The following is an 18,490-nucleotide window of genomic DNA, read 5'->3' as shown; positions in this document are numbered from 1 at the left end:
CAGTCCATCCCTTCGTCCATCAACCCATCAGTCCATCACGAGTCCTCTGACGAGACTCCGTGCCCCCCCCCCCCCCCCCTCCCCTCCTCTCTCCTCTCCTCTGCAGGCTCTTCGGTGGACAGGCAGGGTGGGTCTATTCGCTCGGCGTAGCTGCGAACCACTAGACTAGGACAGCCTGAGTCTGGGCTTTGCGAAGCTGAAGCTAGGCTAGTCTAGCGTGTGGCAGAGCTGACGCCTGGCTCGTCGACACTAGGCTACCTACTGAAGAGTGAGTGGAGCTGGTGCTGATGGCTGTAACACTGGCTGCTGCGAGGCGACTCGGTGCGATCCATCACCGTCTGGAACCAACCGGCCACGTCCACCTCCAGCACCTCGTAACGCCGGATGAAGCTATGCTCCTGTAGGAACGGAAACAAGCGACGCAAAAACATTTTTTTTAGACAGTTACTTTCTGTGCTTTTGAAAACGATCGCAGCCACGTTCAAGAAGTTACAGAGCAAATTCATTGAGCAGCTTATATTTTTTTTTTCAATTTATGAATGTCGAAAGAAAAATGGTCCAGTAAAAGATAGAACGCATGTTAAAAGTAGTAGGTGACATTCATGGATTGTGAGGGTGCAGAAGTCCACAGTCGATGATGAAATTGACATCAGTCCACTGCAACTACCTGCTTTTCGGTTTCAAATCAAATTAGATTTTTTAGCAATTTTGATTCTATCCCCCCAAAAAAATTTTCATGCCTTTTTTTTTTTTTTTTTCTTACTACTTATTCCTACCGCTATTCATCTCAGCAAAACCCTTAGTGCTCAGTATAAATGGCGACGTACCAGAAGCTGGTGGTATTTTGGCCTTTTTCTGTGATCCTTTGTGAGGCTGAAGAAAGATGAACACATGAGCTGAATGTGAAGTGGCAGAAATTAACAACGCAGATCATTTTCTTCATTCAACAAATTCACTACGACACATCATAAACGAGCTGTACTTTGCGGCATATGGCACATTATTTAAAAAAAAAAAAACTAACCCATTAAGAATAAAGCACCACGTGCTCATGCAGCGAATCAAACACACACAAACAATACAACTAGTTATGAATCTGAGAAGACATTAAAATATCCCGATTCCTTCCGAATGACACAATTGCATTCGTAAAGAGAACGTAAAGTCACGAGGACATCTTGTCTGTAAGCCCCTCAGCGGTGGTGGACCGTCTCAGTCGGGCTTCACAGAGAGGTTTGAGCTCACCAGTCTTTGACGAAGGACTGGAAGTCGAGGGAGAAACCCATGCTGAGAGGCAGGAGAGGCGGGTCTTCCTGCAGCACTTTGGTCAGAACCTCGAAGTCCGTCTTGCAGTTCTTGTAGGGAAACTGTCCTGTAGCCAACTCCACCTGGAGGACAGCAGGGACCAGGAAACAATTCCAAACGTCTGCAAAGTGAAGAGGACTGACTCTACATATCACTGTCAAGATAAAACAACAGCTCTGCAGGATCTCCAGCTCATACCATAGAAGAGTGACGGCGACGAAGCAACAAAACTTAGCAATAATTTAGGCAATAAATATTTTTTTGGTCTCCGTAATGATGGCGAACGAGGTGTGAAAACGTGTCATTGATCAGTACATCGCAGCGTCACACCGACTATGAACACTGTCAAGTGTTGGTGGCAGAAATACCAGAGAGATGCCGAGGCTCCACACATCTGCTCGGATGTCGTAGTCGGGTTTGGTGGGATCTGGAGGGTCTATCCTTTCAGGCTGCAATGACCAAAAGACAGGCAACACGAACGTAATCGACTTTATGCGCCTATAATTCACAGGTACGTGTGGTTTCTGCTCAACGTTTTTATCAATAAGAGATTGATTGGATTTGCGATGTTGTGAATCAAGAGTCGGGTTTGGGAGCAGTCCAAGGGCTCTCCAGACACTGCGTGGGATTTCACTCACCGCCATGTAGGCGGCACAGCCGGCGCTGCGAGTCTTGGCCTTGGAGTCCACGAGGCGGCCGCTGATCCCGAAGTCACACAGTTTGATCTGACCTTTAGCGTCCAGGAGGATGTTGGAAGGTTTGACGTCCCGGTGGATAACGCCATGTTTCTCCTTCAGGTACAACAACGCTTTGACTATCTACACGAGAAACGGACACAAAGGAGTCGGTCAACGGAGCGTTCGAGTGAGAGAAGCCCCCGCTCCACCGGCTCTGGGGTTTTTTTTTTGTTTTTTTGGACGACTTACTGCCACAGTCATCTTTCCGAGGATTCGCTCTGGGATGGGGCCCTGGATTCTCTTCTTCAGCTTCTCGGCACACGTTCCCATCAGCTCCATGGCGATGAATACATCCGTCTGTACGCGCGGGCAAACGCACACAGCTTTCATCAGGGAAAGTTCCGCGAGCGCGACATGGTGACTGTGTTCTGAACCGTCGGTCATTAAACAAAGTGTAAATTCTTCTGGGAGGAACCTACGTTGGTCACGATGGCTCCGTAGCACTGGATGATATAAGGGCAGTCGTGACTCTTCAGCACGACGTCCAGGTCCATCAGGATCCTCTTGTTCTCGTCCTTGTTCCCTGTACGACGCATTTGCTGGTGACACACAAACACGCGAAATAAAACAGACGCCATGGTGTGTGTGTGTGTGTGTGTGTGTGTGTGTGTGTGTGTGTGTGTGTGTGGATACAACTTGAAAAACAACTCATTAAGAAATCACAACACAAAGACTCCCGCTGTGAGAAAATAGACTGCGTAATTATCCAACAGCTTGGACGGCTACAATTAAGTCTATTCTGAAATAAAAGGGGCTGTAATTTGTGGTTATCGACGCCTGTGTTGGTAAACTGGAAACAGTTAAAGAGCACGTGAAAATTAAAGTACAGAGTGGGAGCATCACTGTCCTATTGTAGTCCGATCGAGCCGACACAGAAGTCGCTCTGAGGCTTTTGTTATTCCGTACGTCACCGAAATGCACTGCCAGTGCCTTCTGGGAATAAACCAAGCGGCCAGAGAATGGCGGCGTTCTCGTGGCATTTATGTACAGGAGAAAAGCTGCAGTATATGGAAGTAGATGGAGGGTATGGACAAGGTCCATTCTACCTCCTCGTGAATCTGCCATCTATTGCCCATTTTTAATCGGAGACGCCGTGGGTCAGAATCCCTCTTTAGTGAGCTCGTGTCTCTTTACAAACACCTTAAAATCCCTTTCCAGAAAATGCATCAACAGGGAAGTGTCAATATTATGCATTAAAAACTAACTTGTTGTAGATATCATGCAACCAAAGGAACATTTCAACAAGAGCCACCCCAAATGTGAAACTACTATCCTAACGGTATTCATAGACCACCTGACAAGCACAATTAAATATGTTCGAATGGCTGTACAAAGCAGTCGAAGTCCCTCTTTTTCCGCAATGTAAATATACCGACATCCAAATCTTTTCACTTCTCGAGATACGAGACGAGGATCCTGTGACTATTTTATATTTTTAAAAAGTGGATGAAGGTTAAACCATATTTTTAAGCTCTCCCACATATACTGCAAACGCAAAAATGTGTACTTTGTCGCCACAAGCTGACGTTCATCCACACAGGACACTGTGGGAACAAACCCGGTGAACTCCTGCTAAGCACCAGGATGGAGTCAAGAGTTATGCCGGAGGCCTCGTAGAAGAGTCGGGAAATGTGCCAGCGTGAGGAAACAAACAGGTGAGTGCAGGAGCGCCGTACCTTGACGGCGATGACATGGCCAGTCTTCTTGAATCGCACTTTAAAGACCTGCCCGCATGTGCCACTGCCGATCTCCCCTTCGCTGAACAGGTCTGTTACCTCAGCTGGATACCGCTGCGGAAAACACACGCGGGAGTCACAATGTTGGCAAGATTCAGGAATTATAGTCCGACATAAACTCCTGACGCTGTAACGGCTGAAAAGAGTGCAGCTCGAGTTTGTTCTTGTTCATTCAGCAGCAGTAAATCCCTCAGGGCCATTTAATAAACAAAATGTTTCGATATATAATTAAGCTGTTTCCCCCCCCATCAGCCATTTCTGCAGGATAACAGCACACAACACTGACTAAGGTGCAGAGAGCGACATCTATTTGAAACGAGGCAGCAATCCCTGTGGGCCAATGAGACGAGGTTAAAAGAAGAAAAACAACCCGGAGCGCAGGAAAAAGTAACATCATTTTCTTAAGCATCTTTGTAAGTGCTTACTGTGCAGGATAATCAATTATGTTAGATTAATCTGCGTAAACGCATACATTTCTGCACAACACAAGGCAGCGGGATGATGTACACAAGGAAGTCAATCCAGAGAAGAACCCACAGGGATCAGATGCTCATGAACAATGTCATCCAGTGAAACAGCGCTTCGGGGATAAACAGAGGTTTTATAAGCAAACGTGAAGGTCAGAATCAGATTGTTGCCAAGAAAGCGACTAAATCAAGTTCACAGGTTGTGGATCACGATTTCTCTGTTGGAACACAACTTCAGAAACCAAGAATCAAATTTTATGCAATTTTACACAATAGAGTGTTCCCTATAACCCAGATAAACTACGATAATCCAATACAATTAGTGGTTTAACACTTTGAATGATATACTGACACAAAATATCCACAAAACAAATCCGTAAGTTAGCACAAGTCTGTTTTCAGACGCTGCAGTTTATTCTACTTGCTTGAGGCAAAGACACATTTAGGTTAAAGAAAATACAAGCGTCATGCTGCGCGACACTGGCTTCATTTCATGGCGCCTTGAAACTCGCCATGAGGTGCGAATTGGAGCGATTGTCTCTGAGCAGTCAGCATTGATCAGAGGGATCCAATCACTGTCGAGTACTTCTGCAATTACACGTGTACGCGTCTTACCTGTCCGTCAATCTTCAGATAACCCGTCTGTTTCATTATCTCCTGCAACTTCTGGTCGATCTCTGCACTGTGGAGGACAAACCCATAAACACCGATTGAAGCCCGGCCAGCCACATCGAGCGTATTTCCGGTGAGCAGAGAAGGACATGTGACTCATAAATAGACACAGTGTGTACATCTCAACCACCCACTCTCTCCGAGTGTGTGTGTGTGTGTTTGACCCTTCATCCCGCTCCACAGAGCCCGCGTATCCAGCGTTCACTCGCATGTAAAAAGGCTCATTTCCAGATGGTTCATTCGCTCTGTATGTACACACCTCCACTTAACACCATCTTGTATTCAACATGTTGATTTAAATCTCGAATCCCATTTCAAAGAAAACGACATAATTTTTCCTCTCGCTAAAGCAGATACGACGTCTGTTCCTGAGACGGCGCGTTGGGCTGTGACCCGAAACAATAATTGCTGAAATGTTTAGGCGCCTCGCAAGTCAACATACTTCTCTAGGCTCTTCTGCAGGCCGTACGGAGGCGTGGGCAGGGTGAGCATGTGTCGGGGGCGGCTGGGGTAGGGGTGGTGCTGAGGCGAGCTCTCTGAAGATGACGAACGGCTGCCTCCATCGTTGGCCAGGGGCAGCTGGAGTGCTGCGGTGGGGGGGGGGGGAGACATCACACATTAGACACGGACGGGAGGACCCGGGTGAGGTGGTGGGAGTTGGTTTCACGCCAGAGGCCAGCATGTGGGATGGCTATGTTTATTCATGGATTATTTTAGCGGTTTAACCCGCGGGAGACCTGGAGGGATGTTTCTGTTGCTCTCGCTTCGGCGTCAGACCATGGTGTGCACATTGGAAGGCGCTGCCGTCAATTTTAAAATGTACTGAACATACCAGAGGAAAAGTGAATGACAATCACACGCAGCTCTCTCGGAGAAGAAACGGAAACACCAGACCTCCTCCTCAACGGATACAGAAATGCTGCTTCAGTTCTTAAGTGCTTTGCTTCCTTTATATTTTTTGATCCACTAAATCCACCCATTTGTCTCAATGCCCTGGTATCTATTTAAAAAGGTCCCATATGATATAGTTTTTCAACAACTTCACACAGTTGGCGGAGGGCCAACAACATTGTATTCAAAGTGTATTTCCCAAAAACCAGCCTTGGGTCCTGAATTCCAGTCCTTCAAGTTGAGCTCTACTAAGAACAGGCTGTTTCTGTGTCTGTACTACCAAGTAGCTAACGACAGCTCCGGCTAACAGTAAGTCCAACTGTTTTTCATATATTAGTTATTCAGTATATAAGTAAGGCAGAGCTCCACTACCAGAGGAGTTTTTATTTCTTGGCATGAGGTCATGAAGGGACAATCTCATAAATCGCCTGTATGAGTGCACATTTGCGAAAAAAGTGGAGAAAGCAAGTGAGGGGGGGGATGACACTTCTGCCACTTCTGGTGCCTCGTACACAGGCAATGGCAACGCATATTACCATTATAAAGTCAATTTTGCATAATATGGGACCTTTAACTAAATGAAATGAAAGTAGCTCTGAGTCGCCTGAGTTGTACTGCCTTATCTCCCGTGAACCATAAAGAGTAATTGGCCTCGGTGAGGTCAAACAGTTCTTTCCCTGCAGTCCTGCTATCTAGACCGTGCATAGCATTTAACCAGTGCATGAACTTGTTTTGTTTTTTTTTCCTCCCCTAAAAGTTACAGCTTTGTTTTTGTTTCGCCGACGTCCCGACCCAGTGTTAAAACAAACAGGGTGGTTATCTCGAAGCAAAAGCAACACCATACTCAGGCAGAGAGCGAGAGAGAGAGAGCGAGAGAGAGCGAGAGAGAGCGAGAGAGAGCGAGAGAGAGCGAGAGAGAGAGAGAGAGAGAGAGAGAGAGAGAGAGAGAGAGCCCAGCGTTAGCCCACAGCCTGGGAGGAACAGTTCAGGGATGTCCACAGTTTGTTTTCATAGGAAAACTACAGTGTTCAGAAACAAGGGTTTTATTTTAGCACCTTCAGGCACTGACTTGAACCAAAAACTGCAGTGTTTGGCTTGTGAAAGTAAGTGCTGAGATCTCACGGGAATAAAACTCGAAAGGAAAACAAGTACAAGCAGTGAACACGCACACAATTAAGTTAACGCAACCCATTTTCGAAGCCTACGTTTTAAATCTGCAAGCAAAAATCTGATATTAGACACACGATCTGTTCAGGCGGCCACTCAAACATTTCTTTCACCCTTTTCACAGATTTTAGGAAGCATTAAGCTGCGGATGTGGAGAAAGGTGAATATAAATCAAATTTGCTTCCGGTTGAAACCATCCTCACTATGCCTACAAACAATGCAATTTATTGAAAGGGCGAATTCATCTGTGCTCTCTTACTGTGCAAGAAATCGGTGAAAAGACAAAACTACTGCAGGTTATAAGTGAACTGTCATGCCACCAGAGAAAAACTGTGCACAAGCTCATGTTTGTTTTTTGCCACGTGGTTGCACATGTCTCAACATGTTCCCAGATCTCAGCACTTAGTCCCTAATAATGTCTCAGCAATGCAAATAAAACCCAAGCTGAAATGAACAGTAGTATCCCGTTGGTGGCTATATTATTCACGCAAAGCCACACAGTTGGAGAGTCATACATGACATGGATCTGCAGTTGTAGGTGCAGAATACATTATACTGGCACTGGAATCCAAAATCCAAACAGAAGATGCAGCATGCGTCGCACCCCATATAAAGACGGGTCTAAATCATGCATTTAAGAACACGTTAAAACTCCACTGGCCCTGTGGTGTCAGGCGCAAGTGCGAGCAGGCACCGGCACATTATTAAATAGACGTGTGAAAGAACTTCAGAGGAACAATCTAAAGTAGCATTAGTATCTGTCATGCAACAAATGCCCAGGACAGAACATCTACAACAACCTTACTGACCCCCGAACGCCGTCACCGAGTGTTTTAACTCCTCAGCTTGGAGGAACCGTTTACACTGTCCATTTTCTCAAGCGTTTGTAACCACCTTGCGAACCATTTCAAAGACCGTGCAGCTGTTACTGTCATCATTACGATTAGTACTGTTTGACTCCTCTGAGAGTGCCGATGGGCGTCCGTATCCATCGGTTCACCTGGATGGGTCAGCCTGTGAGGGGAGAATAAGTTAGTGGAGGGCAGGAGGGGTTAGTGTGGAGAGGAAGGAAGACTTTTGCAGTCACTGGCACAAGACTGCAGCTCCATAGTTCGACTGGCTCCAGATGGACGGATGGGAGGATTGACAGAGCGAGAAGAGACAGAGACACTGCCGCACTGCCTCCTGCTCACACACAGTGCCTCTGCGAAAAGGGAGGAGGGGGGTGGCAAGAGATGAAAGACCAGAAAGAGGAGGAATTCAGCCAAAACTGCATAGCATGGACGACACTGGAAGTCAGACAGACAGTCAGTGAGACTGGAACAGGAAGGCCAGTCTTCAGTCGGCATACAAAGAAAACAGACAGAGAGAGAGAGAGAACGAGTGACGGGCCAGAGTGTTCGCAGCACTCCTGCAGACGGACCGGTGGGGATGCTGGATTAGAGACCGTGTCAAAGGAAACACAACCCGAGAACGTCGTGCCGTGCAGAAAAAGCCTCATGCACCGTGATTTTCTGCCTCCAGCAAAACGAAAGGTTAATAGTCTGATGCACGTACGTCCACGCGCACGCCGTGAACATCAACACATACCAACACTGCCCTGCCACTGGCACAAACACACACACACAGACAGAGGGAGGGAGGGGGGGAGAGAGAGAGAGAGATAGAGGGAGTGAGGGAGAGAGAGGGAGGGATGGAAAGATGAAGAGAGGATGCGAGTGTTCAGAGAGGTGAATATCTTCAGGGTTGGAATATCACCACTGGCCAAGGGAGTTTCATAAATGTGGATTATTATCTGTTGTAGACCCTTTGTGCTTTACAAGTCTAAAAGGAGGCCACACATAAATCTGGTGCTTTATTGAATCAGTTGTCATAAGGAGAGATTTTAATGTACTTAATATGTGCATTTTGAAATTTTTAGCAATGAATTCTGACATGAACTGATAGATGCTAATACGCTACAACGCCACGTTAATACGCGACTGTGTTAGCACGTCGTTCGCTCGTAATCCTGCTGATGTTGATGAGCAGTTATGGTGTAATTGTACAATACGTTAACTGTTGCTACTTAAGACACACTCTATGTCGTCTCTGTTTATGTTCATAACAGTTTCACTCAGACATAGTCACAGAAACTGCCTGAAGAGTGGAAAAAAAAAAAAAAAAAAAAAAAAAGGGAGTAAGGCGCTTGCCTCCTGACTCCTGACAATCGAGCTTGGCCGGCTGTTGATCTACGTACTGAGAGGACAACACTCAGTTTCAAATTGTACCAGATACAAGTAATACAAATCAAACATAAAAGAAGGTTTGGTGTTAAAGGCCTCCGAGGCTTCACTGGTAGAGCAACAGATAGCTGAGGGAAAAAGGAGAGCGCTTCCTCATATGTCCAGTGACAAGAATGTAAAAGTGGCGTGAATGAAGAAGGACCAGAAAGAAGAGATGAAGGAGGAAAAGAGGCGCTGGCGAGAGGCGCCAGGTGTTGAGGGGGAGGATACAGTGGCAGAGAGAGTGATGGATTCAAATGATACCTGCACGCTGGGAAGGGGCTGGAGCAGGACTGAGCTGGATCACGATGACTAGACAAGAGGAAAGAAGATATACACACACAGGCCCACATTACTGCACTGCTCTACTGGCACACACACACACACACACACACACACACACACACACACACACACACACACACACACACACACACACACACACACACACACACACACACACACACACACACACACACACACACACACACACACACACACACACACACACACACACACACACACACACACACACACACACACACACACACACACACGGAAAAATAACCCAAACAAAATGCACAAAATATCTGTATTTAGAAATCCTTTTAAATAATAATAAGTTTTAAAAAAACCAGCTGCAATTTTTCCCGTTTTCTTTCATTTTCGACAAATCTCAAGAAGACCAGAACTAATTTACAAGACTCGATGGCTCACAGCACTCTTCACTCTTCCCCACGGCACTTAAGCTCCAAACAAATTGAGCTTTAATGAATTAGAAAACCTAAATAAAAAGGTTGAGTAACTCTCTGCGGCAGCTGTTCTCTGCCATTATCCAGAGAGAAGTAAACATTTCTCCGGGACTATTTTCAATGGAAGATTAACTCACATTTGGTGCTTTATCGAACATGTTAAGGAAACAGAAATGTAACAGGCCACAGTGTCAATATCCTCTGCAACAGGGGACTCAACATCCATCCACCAGAGGTTGAAATCTGGCACACAGGATGACCTTGGAAAGATACATTTTTCCCCCAGTATTTTTAGGTTACCCTCTTAAAGTGTCACTGGTTGGCTATAATTTGGCTTCATGAGTAGTATTGAGATTGTGTTGCTCAATGCAAGCAGTACAGTTTAACAGAGGTGAACTCGTCCCATCATTTCTGGTCCACTGACAGCTCGACTGGCTCAGTGGAATCACAGCAATACCTGTTCCCTCCGAAGAAACATGTTAAAACACGTCGAATTTACGGAGAACAACTTGAAGACAGGTTGCTGTTACAACTGATTTTCAGGTCTGTGGCAGATCGTTTACCACGAAAGCACAGAGTTTGATAAAAAACATGAGATATGAAACTAATTCGAATACCTTGCCAGTAAAAATGGAATGTATTGAGTGAATTTTGTTTGTAGATTGTGACCACAGAACAGAAAACTATAGGCTGCATGTCAGACTTTGAGAAATATTTCTCACCAGACTTAAAATTAATGCAACTCCTCAGTTAAAAGCAACTGATTAATCTAATGAAAAATGCATCAGTTACATTTTTGTTTGATAATCGATTAGACGTCAGTTAAGAACTTGTAGATAACAAATAAAGACATACACATTATTTCTCAGGATTTGGAAACTGTTGATTAGAACTTTTATTATGTCGATCAAACAGAAGCTGAGTATATAACCAACAAATTCATTCTAAAATGAAATGGATATCTGTCCCAAAATGTTCAAAGTCTAGTTTCTTGTGTGTTACAGTGGTCTGATAAATTCAAATATGTTAAACAAGTGAAAGTTATTGCTCGTATGCCGCAAGCTGGATGTGATCCCAGCTGACTGTGAGTGAAAGCAGCGTAAACTCTAAATGAATGCAACTCCATCATACTGTAAACAGATATAGAACAGGGACAAGCCATGTTGATCATTGTTAGGGAGGCAAAACTGTCTTCGTTATAGTATCGGGAGGCCAAATCATGACTGAGCGCTTCAAATACTAAATGAATGTCCCTGACTTTAATCGACATGCATGCTTTTGATATTATCTCCATTGAAATGATGCGTAATTTTGAGTTATTTCAACGGGTTCAAAATGAAATGACCATTGTCCTACCATTACTGATGAAACCAAGGATTTGTGAACCTTTATCGCAGACTACAAGTTCGATCATATAGGTTGTCTTTTGAACCTTTACAACCATCATATAGGGGGTTCGTGGGCTCCCAGTTGCCCATGTCTGGTATAAAGCATGGTAGTCATTGTGACGAGTGCATCCCTCGACTTTGACAGCAAAAGAAGCTTCATCATAACACAGATGAGGCGAAGGATTCTGTTATAGTTTATTTATGTTGGCTGGTCTTGAGATTTGATAATGATTTGAGGAAAAACTGCAGCTATTTAGCTACTTTATAGATATTCATTAAATACATTATATTGTACATTACATTACACAGAGAGAAAGCAGGCATGTGATCAGAGGAGATGATCTACAGGCAGGATAATGTTGTGTGCCAACAAGAAAAGAAAAAGATGGGACAATAAACATGATTTCTGTTTGTGTGGATGGCACAGAGCCTGAAGGAGCCCGGCTGTTGAGGGACTTCCCTGCACCAAAGGGCCCAAAACTAACAGCTTCACCACCGCCTACAACACGGACTGGATGTCCTCTAAAGCCCGGGAGGGACCTTGCTCGATATGTGTGCTGCAAAGCCACATTTTACCTCCCGATAGGCAGCCGTAGCGGTGTTAATAAAACCAGTGACACCGTGACCACAGCTGCTACACGTTAGCTCACCGTGTGTAGCTGCTACACGTTAAAGTCAAAAGGATCACAAATCGGCTCCGAAAACTTAACTCACTCCGCTTAAATCATAAACAGAGACACTCTCTGGTCGTCATATCGGCCTGCAAACGAGCTGGGGACGAGTGGCACACCGGTGATATCAGACAAAAAAAGAGACAGAAGCAGATGAAACGTCTCCACTGACGCCGGGGCCTGAGCCCGCTAGCACGTTAGCCTAGCATGTTTGACAGCACAGAATCAAAACACATTTCGACACTTGACTGTCAGCGAGACGCTTCGTGACAGCGCCCCGGCTCTGAAAAACCAGCTCCGGGTTGCTCTCTCCACACTCTGTCCTCCTCGTCGGGTCACGGATTCAGCGGTTAAATGAGCGGAGAGCCCCGGGTTGGTGTTTGTTTATGTAGCTAGCCTGTTAGCATGTGGCTAACCCCGCTCCTTCCCTCCCTCCGCCTCTCCGACGCTCTCCCACCGGCTATTCTGCCCGTTACCGACACCGCCGTCGTCCCGTCCCCCACCCCCCCGGTGGACACTCACTCGGCCTCGGACGTGACCGCTGCGGACTCATGTCGATGTTGAGGTCGATTCTCCTCCGGGCTTCTTCATTCTCCTGCTTTAGTTTCTCCTCGATTCGCGACAGCCTCTGTTCCAGCGACGACATCTTGAAAAATTGAGCACCATGTAGTTCCCAGCAGAGCTCGCGACTCCCCTCTGTGGTGGGTGGACACACGCACACGCGCACACACGCACACACACGGTTGTGATCAGGTGCTGTGTTTACACAGCAGGGTTTTAAAGACATGAAATATTTACACACATTATTCGATCACCTGTTCCTGACATGGAAACGCCCCCAAAACATCTTCAAGAATCCAGCAGTTCGTCTTTATCCTCCTGGAAGTTGATTTGTGGCTGTTTCTTAAACTTTTTCACTGCCTTCTCATTATTTCTTGTGTTAGTGGCCACTTTATGTGGTTGTTTACAAATCTTTGTGATTATTTTGGACTCCCTGTTCTTTATTGTTTTTGCTTGGCTTTGTACCACCTCATTCATGCCTCTTGTGGTTGTTTTGGAACTCTGTTGTTAATGTGGCTGTGTATTATTTTCGAGTCATTGTGTGTTTTCAGGAACCTTTTTGTTTTGAGTCTCATATTTCTATCTCTTTTTGAAACATCCCATGTAAAGTTGTAAGGAAGGGATTAGTAATTAAACGTACCAAGGGAGGCACATAAAAACTGATTCTACTCAATATACCAGTTGTTCTTTGAATCCACCAATTTCTTCCATTTCCCTGTGTTGTCTGATAGTAGTTATTAGAAAAACAGAGCTGCCACCTTCAAAGTGAAGGCAAAGCAGCTGTATTGCATGCATCCCATCCACTTATTTCCATTTGAGTCTCGGTCGTCATCGAGCTGCTGCAGGCCGCTCGGGAGCACCCAGACTTCCACATGTGGCTGACGAGTCATATAATGCCCAGGTCTGCTCCATAGAGGCTCTTTGCGGTGGTCCACATCTGCAAATCTTCCAACCACCAACCTCAGCACATGTTGATCCAGATAGTTTTCTTAGTGTTTCTGGAGCCTCGCTGTTTTCCAACTTTTTGCACTTCATTGGGTACAGCATTAGTTATGACGCTTGTAGACGTGTTTTAAAAACCCATTGTTCCGTTTTGTGGACTGCCCAAGATGAGGGTGTGTTGAAGTGTACTTTTTGTTTTGTCCAAGGTTAAGTTTTAATTTTCAGTACAGTGAGATTGTTACTTTTCCCCTTGTAGACCCCCAGTGTCTTTGCTTCCTTCATTTTGTGTTGTCGCTCAACTCATTGATGTCCTGCCTTTACTTTCGTGTCAATTTCCAGTGTTGAAAGCTTCTTAAAGCACATTTATGTCACTTCTCTTGTGTTATGCGTCCAACTTTTAGCTTGTAGACCAAATACAGCCCAGTTTGAACTTTATTTGACTAAATCACTCACATAGTAGCACTCTCACCAAAAGAGTTTTAAGTTTGTGCTCCGTTCCTTTCAGTTACAAAAAAAATATATACAAAAAGTCAGATCCTCGTAAATACATCAAACAATTTAGTTTAATGATAAACGATAGCTGATCATTTTATCCACCCATCTTAACTTTATCCAATTTAAGCCGACAGGACTCAATCCCAGCTGACTGTCGGAGAAGGACAAACAAGAACAGACATGATGACGGTGATAAAACAGCTTTGAACCTGATGAACGACCAGTCCTTTGCACTTCTACTAAGTTCCGACAAATATTGGACTCACGGTGTGCATCTTATTTCAAAGTCTTGAGTGTTGTGGCTGTTTGATCAAACATCTCATTGTAGTGTCCCCCCCCCCCCTCCCCCAACCCCCCCACTGCCCCCACTCTGACAATAAACAGACAAATCATCCACTCCAGGTTTTCTTTATAAAATAAGTCATCTCATACGCTCACATGGTTTCGTATTGTCGTACACAAGATAAGTAAAATCCACACTGTCATACATACAGCTTCATGACAAACCTCTCCAGCGCTCAGGGTGTGTGTGTGCGTTTGTGTGTGTGTGTGTGTGTGGGTTGTGAAGCGAAAACTTCAACATTAGTCCTCCTTTCACCCCCGAATGATATCGTCCTTGTAGAAATGTATTGCCAAGAGGACGGGGACGTAAGGCATGTCTACTGGGTTCTACTAATGAGGTTTGTTTCAAGTACGGCGACCCCCAGCTGTTTCCACCAGCGCGCTTAGATCAGTGAGTTTAGGGAAGTGGACACAAAACATGCAACCATTTCTTTTTTTTCTTTTTTTTTTAAGCTCAGTGCTGGTTTAAGAACTGAAAGTCTGACATTCAGAAAGAAAGTTGAAACATGTAGACAACGGGATGAATGTGTTTGTTATATTGCAGTTTAGTGTTTAAACCTTCCTTTGATTTAAAAAAAAAAAAAAAGTCAGCCACATGGCGTTCATGTCATCATGTTGGTATGATATCTTTCCTAAAATCCAGAATTAAAAAATGAAAAGAATATTGAATAATGCTCCCCCGAGCAGTCTACTGTCATTAAATTAGACTCGTCTCCAAAATTCTGATGTAGAATTGAAGCACCACAGTTTTCTTTGTTTTGTTTTTTTTAAATAGTAAGCGGACATATGAAGAAAAATACACAGGAGTGAAAAAAGACAGTGGCTGTTTACCCTGTAGTTAACTTAAAATTCCCCGAGCATCAGTCGTGAAAGTCAGACGATTTGAGCAGAGACTTCTCTGAATGTTTTCTTTCACCGCTTCTCTTCCTGCCGATGCTTCCGCGGCGTGAAAAGGGCCTCCGATAAAAACAACAACAAAAAAAAAGCAAAAACGCTTTTCCATGGAACGAAATATAAATGTAAGGCATTGGTACGAGAGGCCACTGAGAAACCCCCTAAACAATCAATCTACAAAGAGACAGCGAGGTCCTCAGGTGACCCACTGGAGGACAGGAGGAGGGAGTAAAGACAAATGTTTGCTGGACACACAACTCACTGCTGTGTTGTACACTGATTTTGGGGGGGGGGGGTCTTGTTTATCCTTCTATTGTTGATAAAACATTTAACTCCAGTCCTGGTCCTCATCTCAGTCCAACGCCGCAGACACACACACACACAACACAGACGGTCTGCCTCCCGTCTCTCTGACATTCCTTCACAGTGTCGGTAACGGCAGGCGAGCGCAGGCGGCCGGTAACAGCGCCGCTCCGGATAGAAAAAGCCCCGTCGCGACGCCTTCGAAATCCAACATTCCTTCGGAGTGTTAACAGAGGTCGGAGACGTAGTCAAAGTCCCGGAAGCTGTCCTGGTCTTTGCGCGAGAGCACGCGGGGCTCGCGCGGCGGCGTGAGTGTCGGCGGCTCGGTGGTGAACTCCTCGTCGAAGTTGCTGACGTCCTCCTTCCCGACGATGGAGGGGACGAACGGAGGGGGCAACTTCCTCTGCAGCAGCGCATCCCAGTCCACGTTCTGCAAGGACACCGAGGGTCGGCGTTGAAGAAGAGAGTCAATAATCTACTGAAGTTTTAATAGTGAAACTCATGTCTACAAGGTCGAAACAGACAAGAAAAACCATAACAGACTGATTAAACTGCGCAGCAACCCTGTCTGATAAATCTTTGAAGTAAGTAAATATTAGCATTTTTTTATTTTTTAAAGGTTATTTGTGAAATAATAACGTAAACACACTTTGTGTTTATTGTTTGGACTACTTTTCAGTTTTACACGCTGTAATTTAGCAGTATACTCTGCTTCCATCTAGCTTGATGGTTGGAATACAAGTCAGGTTGTTTTTACATTATATTGTCCAATATGATGAGACGATGCAAAAACTGTAGTCGGCAGAACCAGCAGATAATAAACATGTTTCTGTCCTTTCTCCTAAACTACCTGGTGTATTATGATGGCTAATCCCCCCCCCCATCAAGGCTGCGCTTCATTAAATAAATCCACTCCTCAGTCTCACTTCTTTCTTCCTCCTGCTGCTTTGGCCTCATAAGCATCAAACCCTGAAATCATTACATATTCTGGATGATAATTGTGAAACAAATCACGTTTTTGGAGCCTGTTTGTTTATCACATCAAGGAAAACAAATCAGTTATTTGAAAACACGACTATTACACAATGTTGCAATTGCTTTTTTTTGGGGGGGGGGGGGGGGGGGGGGGGTTCAAAGGGAGGAAAGCTATGAGGCACCGTTGGCCGGAGTGAAACGTTAAGATGTCTGCAGTTCCCAGAACGTATCCACAAGTGCACTTACTCTAAAAAATGGCTGCTTCTTCACCTCCTCTGCGTCCTTCTCACCAGAACCCAATCGTCTCTCAGGATTCCTCCTCAGCAGCTGAGCACACACACACACACACACACACACACACACACACACACACACACACACACACACACACACACACACACACACACACACACACACACACACACACACACACACACACACACACACACACACACACACACACACACACACAGAGGAGTAAGGAAGTCTTCATATTATAGTCAGTCACCATTAAGCGCATGTTCGATGTGGTGGTAAATTAACTTCTCGCATGTAAGAAGCAGCATTAGCCATAGTTTTGTGTGTCTCTGTTGCGCTTACTCTTCTCATGATGCCAATGGCCTCAGTGGAGAGGAAGCGTGGGTAGCGGACTTCATCATTCACAATGCTGTCAAACACCTCCTCTTCATCATCCCCTGGGAATGGGGACTGCACACACACACGCACACACCACAAAAACACACATTTGACTCGGTACAATCTATTCTCGAGATCTGACATTGGCAAATCAACGCGTTATCTCCAGCAAATACGTGTGAGGTTTCTGAGTCACATACATCGGAAACAATAGCCAGAAAAAAGAAAAGAAAAAACCTTCACGCTAAATGTTAAGTATACTATAAATACTGGATATTCCTGTGATGTATCTTACCCCTTCAACAGCCTGCTCAACCGTTTGGTGAAAGTAATTTTGATTCACTCCGACGGATTCATTACAGGTTTTACACACATTTTGTACACAGACGTGTAGATTTATTCTGACCAGTGTCAAACCTCTAAAAACTGGGCGCTCGACTACTGAGCTAAAGTCAAATAACTAAAAAGAAAATCACTAAGAATATACAATGAAGCTATAAACTCTGCTAGTTCATTGCTCTGAAATTGAAAATGAAAGTAAAAATGTAACAATAATGAGCTTAAAATGGGTCATGGGGAAAATTGCATTGTCTTGTTTCTCAATTCAAGAATCTTGTGTTTTTATAAAATCTCGAAATGAAGACATTCAGAATTTCTTCTCTCCTGCTGCATTTGGTTATTTAGATTTCAGTCTTGTGCTCGTTCCAGAAACGCGGAAATCTGTCAGTAAATCACAATCTAAAGAAACATCGTTTCACAGTTCTCACCTCTCCCACCAGCATTTCATAGATGAGGACCCCCAGGCCCCACCAGTCGACTGCTCTGGTGTAGGACGTGTCTGTGAGGACCTCTGGGGCCAGAAACTCCGGCGTCCCACAGAAGGTGCTGGTCCGGTCCCCATAACCCATTCCTGCAGACCGAGGCAGAGCAAAGAAACTGCGGCTGAATTTAATTCCTATTTTTTGAGTCAGTTGATGACGGTTGACAAAATCGAACTCAGTTGTTTTCATACATCGTCTTCGCCACATTATGAAATATCTTTTTATTCCCGCTTTTAAGCATAAACATCATGTGTGAGGCCGGAACATCGTGACGCTACCTTCTTTGCACAATCCAAAGTCTGCGATCTTCACGTAACCGTCTGTATCCAGCAGCAGGTTGTCAAGCTTCAGGTCTCTGAAGGAGAGGAGATGGAGGTCAGTGAGGCAGGACATGGAAACACGTACATCTATGACCATCTGAGGGGCGCCGTGAGGTGTCGAGACAACAATTGCCAAACTCAAGGGTGCAAA

At 45.0% G+C, this 18,490-nt stretch overlaps 2 protein-coding genes across 3 annotated transcripts in view; both read right to left on the bottom strand.

The window, feature by feature from the left end:
• Positions 1–208: 208 nt before the first annotated feature.
• map2k7 (mitogen-activated protein kinase kinase 7) lies at positions 209–12,716 on the bottom strand (the record flags this gene model as incomplete). Its single annotated transcript, XM_080521196.1, is given in 13 exon segments — positions 209–398; positions 828–873; positions 1,246–1,388; positions 1,674–1,754; positions 1,944–2,123; positions 2,232–2,339; positions 2,462–2,581; positions 3,719–3,832; positions 4,861–4,927; positions 5,360–5,504; positions 9,504–9,551; positions 12,573–12,701; positions 12,704–12,716. Coding segments are annotated over 13 exon segments (1,338 nt in total). The 3' UTR covers positions 209–254.
• A 1,737-nt stretch (positions 12,717–14,453) lies between these two features.
• Positions 14,454–18,490, bottom strand: part of pkn1a (protein kinase N1a) — a 48,280-nt gene continuing 44,243 nt past the window's right edge. For both annotated transcript variants that reach the window (XM_080520599.1, XM_080520600.1), the window contains exons 19-23: positions 18,298–18,374; positions 17,966–18,108; positions 17,163–17,270; positions 16,809–16,889; positions 14,454–16,017 (exon numbers count right to left, since the gene is read on the bottom strand). In XM_080520599.1, the coding sequence (XP_080376725.1) occupies positions 15,814–16,017; positions 16,809–16,889; positions 17,163–17,270; positions 17,966–18,108; positions 18,298–18,374 (613 nt within the window). In that variant the 3' untranslated portion in view covers positions 14,454–15,813. The remainder of the gene's footprint in view (positions 16,018–16,808; positions 16,890–17,162; positions 17,271–17,965; positions 18,109–18,297; positions 18,375–18,490) is intronic.

Source organism: Blennius ocellaris, assembly GCF_963422515.1.
Source record: "Blennius ocellaris genome assembly, chromosome: 3".
NCBI lineage: Eukaryota > Metazoa > Chordata > Actinopteri > Blenniiformes > Blenniidae > Blennius > Blennius ocellaris.
Note: the sequence above shows the minus strand (reverse complement) of the source record. Positions and strands in the feature narration are given on the sequence as shown.